Source organism: Olea europaea, chromosome 10 (genome assembly GCF_002742605.1).
Source record: "Olea europaea var. sylvestris chromosome 10, O_europaea_v1, whole genome shotgun sequence".
Classification (NCBI taxonomy): Eukaryota; Viridiplantae; Streptophyta; class Magnoliopsida; order Lamiales; family Oleaceae; genus Olea; species Olea europaea.
The window spans coordinates 23,774,629-23,783,706 of record NC_036246.1 but is presented as its reverse complement, the minus strand read 5'-3'; the positions used below and the strand labels follow the sequence as shown (position 1 = coordinate 23,783,706).

Here is a 9,078-nt window from a genome sequence, read left to right as displayed (position 1 = left end):
TCTTTTATGATCCCGGTGATATTTCTATTATTCTCCTTGTAATTTATATATTAATATGTTATTCTAGTTTTTCATTGTATTAGATGAACGATGAACCCTATTGTCTGTTTATTTTTTCAAGACAATTAATTTAGTATTTCATGAATTTTTCTTGATTAGTTTTGCATTCTCATTGAACTATTTAATTGTTTGATCACAAATTAGATAGTAAATTACTTGTTGTAGTGTAGGAATACTCACAATAAGTTTAGAACGTGGTAAAATCAACACATAGACAATAGAAGTTTGGAACAATATCTATGGCATGTGCTATCATATGTGATAAATTTTCTGAATCAATGCATGTTTCATATGAATTCGAACTAGAAATAGGATCAAATCGTGTTAAACATATATTTAATATATCTTGGGAAAGAATATTGAATAAAAGTGGATTATTAATTATCTTGAATACATGAATTTACTAAATTACGAATTAAAAGTTAAATTAAATGGTAATAGGGAAATTCACGATTCCAATACAAACATTCACATATAAAATAAATAATTTATTTGCTTTGTTAGTTTATGATTAGTATAAAAAAACATACAAATCAAAACTCTTTTGATTTTATGCCCCTGTTTGGCCACCATTCTTTTTGTCACTCTCTTGTTTTCAACCACACAATTTTTCATAAAATAATATTACATGTAAATCGAAAATTTTTCATTCCTTTTTAACCATACATTTTTCAAAAAATCAATATTCCAACAACCACTATTAAACTAGATATTAGACTTTATTTACTGTAATTAAGCCCCATTAATTTTCATTAAATTACATTTCATTTTCCTCTCTCTTATTTTCAACAATACAATCTTTCATAAAATAATATTACACGTAAATCGAAAATTTTTTCTTTTTTTTAATCACTCATTTTTCAAAAAAATATTATTCTACCTATTAATTTTTCTAAGTAACGGGGCCAAACAGGGGCTAAAATTTTAATCCAATTCAACTCGATTTCCATCCATGTGCAAGTTTTTCCCCCCTCTTTTCCTTTTCCAAACTGCGAACGAGTTTCAATTTTGATCCCGAGTTTTCCCAATTGAGAAATTCTTTTGCTCTGGGTTCCAAAATGAATCCCCCTTTTACTTCTCAATTTTTCAATTTGTTTTCCTAGCCTCGCAGCACATCTCGATTTTTTTCTTTAATTGTGTTCATCTTCACCTCAAAAATCAATTCGATTTCTTCTTTGCTCGAGATCAACAGAATGACATGAATTCTTGATCCGCTGCTAAATCTTGACTTGCAACTTTTCGCCAACCTAGAATTTTGCACTGCAATCGTAAATGATTTCTCTGATTTCGGAGAATAATTTTATTCCCCAAATCCCAGTCGGGTTTGAAGTATAACAGAGTAGAACTGTGATATCTCACATGGCTTCATACAGGCCGTTCCATCCGCCGGCGCAGTCAACAATCGCTCCTCCACCGACAGCGCCACCGAATCAAATTACTCTTCAGCCCCCGGCACCACCACCACACGGCAATCAGTACCCTCAGAATTGGGATACTTCCAGCGGCAAAGAGGGCTCGGCATACAATCAGAATTTTGCCCAGATGAATCTGAGTTCAAACTATCAACATGCAGGATATGGATCATCATCGCAACAGCATTTCAGCCATCCAGTGCCGCCACCGCCCCAACAGCAGCCGTTTCAGTATCAGCCACCACCACCGCCACCATCAGAATCTTCTTCGTATCCTCCACCACCACCACCCTCGTCCATGCCACCATTACCGGTCCCAGCTCCTCCAACATATTACCCGGATTCTCAATTCAATCAGCCTCAACCATTGCAACCGCCGCCTCCACCACCTCCTCCTTCATCTCCTCCTCTTCCTCCTCCACCACCTTCTCAGCCCTCATCCCCGCCACCACTCCTTTCTACTGGGCCTTCTGCGAGATTGAGCACGAAGAGCAGGCATGCAGGTGAGAAATCAGGGCATGGAAATCTGGAAGCTTCATCTAAACAGAAACAAAAGCCCCCCTTGCCGCATACTGGCCCAGTTCAAAGATCTAGTAGGCATGGGCAAACAGGTAAGGCTGAGACAGAGGAGGAGAGAAGGTTGAGGAAAAAGAGGGAGTATGAAAGGCTAAGGCAAGAGGAGAAACACAAGCAGCATTTGAAGGAGTCTCAAACTAAAGTGCTACAGAAGACCCAAATATTGGCCACTGGGGTAAAGGGCCACGGGTCTATTAGCGGATCGCATATGGGTGACAGGAGTACTCCATTACTAAGCGGTAACAGAATTGAAAACCGATTGAAGAAGCCGACAACTTTTGTCTGCAAAATGAAGTGAGTATGTTTAAGCTGTCAAATTGGGTTTTCTCTGTTACTTTTACTCTTATTTGTCTTCTAATGAGATGATAATGCAATTAGGTGCTGTGTACCGTTGTTTTAGTAATCTTCATGCTATTACTTGCAAATTATCATCTTGCCATTTAATGTGATTAAGCATAGAACTTGCTGGTTGTGAATTAGGTGGATTGCCTTCATATTGGCATTCTCTAATGTGTTTTGTGCATTTACATGTCAAAATTGCAAGGTTGCTTACAGCCAGCCAGCTATTACATTGACCTGCTATAGAATTGAATTCGATTTCAGAAATTTATTATGCATTTTTACGTTTATGTTGGGTCAATTGGTGGCATATCATTTTATTGATATCTGTCAATGGATTTAATAAATCGAATTATAACAACATAATGCTGGAATATCTGGTTGTTGGAGGATTTAAGAAGTCTAGCAGCAGAGAAATCTTAAATATCGGAAAATTAGAATACACCTGGAGTCTTTCCATTCACATGTTGTGTTAGATGAATTAGAGTGAGCCCAAGTTTTACATCTTGAGTTTAGTATAAGCTGTAATGTGAAGATCTAATGTAAAAAGAGTGAGAATCCAGAAAGGGCTCACTTGGTTTGTGGAATGAGATGGGGATTATAACTCCTCCTGTCTCACTTCTCATTTGGTCACTTTTCCTTTTCAAGTGGATTTTTTTATTACGTTCTAGGTCCAATCTTGCTTATTTATTATAAATATTCAGTGGCAGTAATAGAGAAGTGGTTTTTTTGAAGGCAAAAGATTATTCTACCCTTTATTATTTTGTGAAAGTATATTCTTACCCTTCTCATTACATTTCTTTTCTCTTGCACTTCACACATCTCTCGCTTCTTTTCAGACACCTTGGGGCAATGCTTCATAATTTCTCACACTCACACTTTTTTCATGCACCCATCATTCTTCATAGTAGTTATCGTTTTTCCCCTCCCAAACCACAACCGTTTCCTAGAGAGAAAAGTTGCTGAAAACCGGATTTCTTGTTGATAATGCAGATCTGCATGGGATTTCTTTATTGATATTTATGTGAGATTGAGAATTTATAGTTTTGTGTTTTAATATATGATTGGGAATCTAAGCTTTTATTTAGTTATTTTTCTTATTTGATTTTCATGCCTGCATCCATGTTTGGTTTCACTCTTACTTAATAATTCCTCCCTGCAGCTAACCATGCAACCTGACCTACAGCTGTCATGGGCATTGTTATGGGTTTGTTAATGTGTAACTTTGTGTTTTAACTATTTGATTTGGAATATATACACTTCATTTATTTATTTTTCATTTTTGATTTTCAAGAAGGTTGTATGAGCCTTGGATCCCTCTAAATTAATGATTGCCCCCTGGTATTAACTGTGCAACTTCATTCTAGTCTGTTATGGAGTTTGTCATTAGTATGTTAGTTAACTTTGTGTTTTGATTCTTGATTAGGAAAATTACACTTTTTTTTTTCCTTAGTTGATTTTCAATTAGGCAAATGAATCCATGCCCTAGTTTATTCTAAATTAATGGTTTCCTCTTGTAAATACAAAAGCAACCTCACCTAGAACTCTCGTGACCTTTGATGTCAGTTTGATAATTTCTTCTCGATGAAGTTGTTATAATTGTTGATTTGGTCAAGACATATATATATCAATACTTTCTGCAGACTACAGGTGATTTTTTTTTATTTTTCTCTATATATTCTAAAGTATACATTCACTATTGCGTTCTTTGTAGGTTCTGGAATGAACTACCAGATCCATCTGCAAAGATGAAGCTTTTGACTTTAAGAAGAGACCGGGATCGGTAAGAAACCTTACTTCTGTATCCATTATATTTCATGAGACACACGGTAGAGAGAATTAACATAGCTAGCAATAACTGAATTAAGAATTAGTGAATTGAGGATTATTTGTATTGATTATTGAAATCAAATTTAATGCTTGCTTTTCATTTAGATCCTTTGTGTATTCTAGAACAGAATTCTGGTTTTATATGAGGAAGCCATTAAAGATTTCACGTGACAGTTGAACCTGTCCTCTCTTGTAATCTGAATTTCTGGTTTTGCTCCATCTGGCAGACATTCAGGATATTTGTATTTTGTTTGACTTTTGGTATAGTAGAATTGTAAATTGTTAATTAGTCATAATTGAGAGTACAAGTTTCTCTCAGCTGCTGTGTTCTGGGCTTCTGGTCTCCTGTGCAAAAAGGAAAAAATGGAGAACTGCTGGAGCTCTATATCTCATTTTCACTTTTATATTCGAGATCATAACTTATGCCTGAATATACACCAAAAAATAAAAATAAAAATAAAAATAAAAATAAATAAACTCACAACTTTTATATTAGAGATCATAACTTATGCCTGAATATACAAAAGGAAAAAAAAAAAAAAAAGAGAAAAAGAGAGATAGAGAGAGAGAATTCAACATGTATGAAAAGGGGGAAAAAATAAGATTACTAGTATTTTATTTTTTTTATTTTTATTTTTTTGAACTTTTCTCATATAGCTCATATTTTAATCCTGCAGATACGTTAAATACACAATTACATCATTGGAGAAAAATCACAAACCTCAGCTATACGTTGAACCGGACCTTGGGATACCTCTTGATCTTCTTGATCTGAGTGTATATAAGTAAGTTTCTTCATTCCCTTGCGCTATTGCTCTTTTCCTAAAAGATATTAGCAGAACATTCAAATGTAAGGCTGTTCTGATTTCTTTCTTGATGCTTTTTTGACTAGTCCTCCGAAGGGTGAAAGACCATCCATGGATCCTGAGGATGAGGAGATATTGCATGAAGATGTTCCTATAACCCCAATTAAGAAAGATGGCATAAAACGGAAAGCAAGGCCCACTGAAAAGGGTGTTTCTTGGCTAGTCAAAACTCAGTACATATCTCCTCTCAGTACAGAATCAACAAAGCAGGTATTGTTTAGTTATTTCTTCACACTGAATTATTACGACATGCTGTCCGATGCTCGCAACATGATTTTGATGTTACATGCAGTCTCTAACCGAAAAACAAGCAAAGGAATTGCGTGAATCAAGAGGCGGTCTGAACATTTTGGATAATCTTAACAGCAGGTTAGGATTTTTTTGATTTTATTTTTTTATTTATTTATTTATTTTTTTTTTTTTTTTTTTTTTTTTTTTTTTTTTTTTTTTTTTTGTGTGTCATGATTTGTATCTAAACTTCAAGATGTATATTGATTGGGTTTTATTTTGATATTGGCTTTTTTTCTCTCTCTAGGAAAGGGAAAATTCAGAATATTGAGACTTCATTCAAGGCATGCAAGTCAAAGCCTGTTCATGCAGTCAACTGCCAACTACAGCCTAGAAGGATTTTACCACTTATTCCTTATTTTGAGCGGTACAGTAGTTGATTTCTATCTACACTATAATATAAGTATGCACCTGTGCATCTGAGCATAGATGGAGGAGAAAGCACACAGCCTTCATGGGGGAAAATGAAGAAGTGATCATGATATTAGTTCGTTTTGAATAATATTTGAATTTTGTTTTACTCGACTATTTTCCTTTTGAAATTTGATGAACTTTACTTGCCTTGCAATTTCCTCAATTTTCTTTGCTATGGGTACTTTCTTGGCCTTTCTTTTTCTAGTGAAATTATTTGGACTTTTACTGGAGATGTTCACTCATTTTTTCTTTCCTGAAATATACTGCACCATTCACCTATGATCATGCTGCATGAGTTTTGTACATCTGAAGCTGATGTGCTGATGGGTGCTCAACAGGTATGAAGACCAGTTCGCATATGCGAGTTTTGACAGTGCTCCAACAGCTGATTCAGAAATCTACAGTAAGCTGAATGCAGCAGATCGTGATGAGCACGAACGTTGTGTAAGGGCTAATCATATACTTAATGATATAGTACATTGTTAACATATTGTGCAAACCGTTTAAACTGAAGCATGCCTTTTTAAAATTGAAGTCTATTTTGCCAGCCTTTTGAACGTCTACTGTAGAATCTGCTGCAATGTAACATTTTCTAGCTCCGATGTCTATAGCGTTCTTTGCTTTCTATTTCTGAATTTAGGAATTGATTATCTTCAATGTTAAAGGCCTCATTTTGGTTTTTGTAAACCATGCTTTGTGTTGCTTGTCATCAATTTGTGTAGTGGCAATTTTGCATTTCTGCCCTTACGTTTTTTGTCTTTTGAATCATTTGTGACCTTCTTGGTTTCAATTTTGTGGACTCTATTTTAGTTGTATTATAATTGTTAGTTAAATATTTTGATACTCACCGTAGCCTTTGCCGGCGTAGTTTTAGCCCTAGGGTGACTTCCTGGTTTCCCATCAACTTCTAATTTCTCTGGATGCTCAGAAATGCATTGACATGCAAAGAGAGTGTGAAGGATTTAAACTCTGCTATTTTAACTTATCCATTACTTTACAGGCAATTATGAAAAGTTTTATGGCTTCAAGCTCGAGTACAGATAAACCTGATAAATTTTTGGCATACATGGTGCCATCAGTTGGAGAGGTATTCTAAATGAAAATGTTTTTAACATATGCAAATTGTTTTAACATCGATTCTTGCTCTGTTCGTTTGGTCACCCTGTATTTGTTAAATGGTGGCAGCTGAAGAAGGATATGCATGATGAAAATGAAGATATTACCCATTCATGGATCCGAGAGTATCACTGGGATGTACGTAATGCATCTTATTTCAACTTTCAGGTTTCTTTTACTTCATGGGTCATATCTTGATAATGCCTCCACAGGTGCGAGGTGATGATGTAGATGATCCTACCACATACCTCGTCGCATTTGGCGATTCAGAAGCCAAATATTTAGTAAGTTTCTAACTTTTAGCTTGTGAAGTCCATGGGCTATTAGCCTCTTTGTACTTATTTTCATTTCATGTAGCCACTTCCGACAAAGCTTATTCTAAGAAAAAAGAGGGCAAGAGAAGGAAAATCAGGTGACGAGGTCGAACATTTTCCTGTGCCTAAAAGGGTGACGGTTAGAAAGAGATCTCAAGTAGCTGTCAGAGAATTGAAAGATATTGAGGTAATACGTGTTGCCTCTCTGGATTTGGGTTCTTGTATGCTGTTCATTATAGTTATGAGCATGTTGGTTAAGCTTAAAACGATTATTTATAAGTAACTAATTCCTTTTTATTGATGAAAGTTGGAACAAAGATGCTTATTTTAACAATAAGTAATAGCTACTTTCAGAATAAGAGTTAACTCTTCTACCTAAAAAGTAGGAAAATAGTAAGTTTTCCATCTCAATGACGTCTCATGCTGTGCTTATTAGCAGGATTATGTAGCTTCAAATGGAAGATTAGGCGTGAATGGGAAGGGTGTGCACCACAGTGATGTTGATGATCAAGATACTGGAGGTGAAGATTATATATCCGAGTAGTTCCTTTTGTTTGATTGCTAGATAGACTGGAAAATGAACAGAATTGAAAGAGAGACAGTCTGGTATTTGCTAGCATATGTATATATTTTTTGTTAGTCTTGTTCATTTTGTGTATAAAATAACAGCATATGTATATCTTTTTTCGTTGAATGTGTGAATTTATAAATAAGAAATGAGGGGCAATGAATGTGTCACCAATTTGATTTAATTTCATCCCTCGTGAGTACTGCCAAGTTTAAATGTTACGACGCTTATTCACCTTGGATCTCCCCCACCCCTTCTCATATGCGAACGAATAAAAACTTTGGACTGAAGCTAATCGAGGTAGAAGAATTTTGGGATGCAACAATAACGGGGAAGTGTAAACATTCATCGTTTTTGTATGCTTTATTAAATTCGTCCATTTTTTAACGGTAAATACTGCTAGTGAAAGACTATGGCCAAACATTTTGGTCAATTTTGCCCAATTTCTTTGTGGCCAAAAGGTTTGTGGTAATTGGAAAATAGCAATGAAGTTCTTCAATCTTTTTCATCTCAATTAACATTTTAGTCTCCAATCTCCCGCTTTCATTACACTCGTAGTATGATTTTTGTCTAAATTACCTTAGAATAACATGTGAGAGGTGCATGTTGTTGGAAACTTTGGAAGGAAGGAGATGAAACAAAGATAAACTCACAAGAGAAAACTAGCAACAATATAAGAAAACAAGAAGCTTGTTAATGCCCGAATACAATATCGTTGTCTTTAAACGATATTTGTCTCCTCTCCAAATTGTATGAGATGCTTCAAGGGTTTTTCAACGAATGGTTTGTAGGATTAATCAAGCCTCATTGCAAAAAAACACCAAAGTACAAGTGTTTTCTATCCAAACTCGAAGAATTGCTTTATTAAATTCGTCCATTTTTTAACGGTAAATACTGCTAGTGAAAGACTATGGCCAAACATTTTGGTCAATTTTGCCCAATTTCTTTGTGGCCAAAAGGTTTGTGGTAATTGGAAAATAGCAATGAAGTTCTTCAATCTTTTTCATCTCAATTAACATTTTAGTCTCCAATCTCCCGCTTTCATTACACTCGTAGTATGATTTTTGTCTAAATTACCTTAGAATAACATGTGAGAGGTGCATGTTGTTGGAAACTTTGGAAGGAAGGAGATGAAACAAAGATAAACTCACAAGAGAAAACTAGCAACAATATAAGAAAACAAGAAGCTTGTTAATGCCCGAATACAATATCGTTGTCTTTAAACGATATTTGTCTCCTCTCCAAATTGTATGAGATGCTTCAAGGGTTTTTCAACGAATGGTTTGTAGGATTAA

General features: G+C 35.1%; 1 protein-coding gene across 2 annotated transcripts; it reads left to right on the top strand.

Annotated features, from left to right (window-relative positions):
- Positions 1 to 998: 998 nt before the first annotated feature.
- LOC111401570 (protein PAF1 homolog) lies at positions 999 to 7,972 on the top strand. 2 transcript variants are annotated; one of them, XM_023029364.1, is made up of 12 exons: positions 999 to 2,342; positions 4,102 to 4,170; positions 4,895 to 5,002; positions 5,110 to 5,293; positions 5,376 to 5,452; positions 5,619 to 5,738; positions 6,124 to 6,229; positions 6,786 to 6,872; positions 6,971 to 7,039; positions 7,114 to 7,185; positions 7,259 to 7,402; positions 7,652 to 7,972. In XM_023029364.1, exons 1-12 carry the CDS (start codon positions 1,420 to 1,422, stop codon positions 7,757 to 7,759), a joined length of 2,067 nt encoding a protein of 688 aa, XP_022885132.1. In that variant the 5' UTR covers positions 999 to 1,419; the 3' UTR covers positions 7,760 to 7,972. The 2 variants fall into 2 exon arrangements, with proteins under 2 accessions (XP_022885132.1, XP_022885133.1); XM_023029365.1 differs by having other exon boundaries at positions 1,000 to 2,342; positions 7,655 to 7,972.
- The last annotated feature ends 1,106 nt before the right edge of the window (positions 7,973 to 9,078 follow it).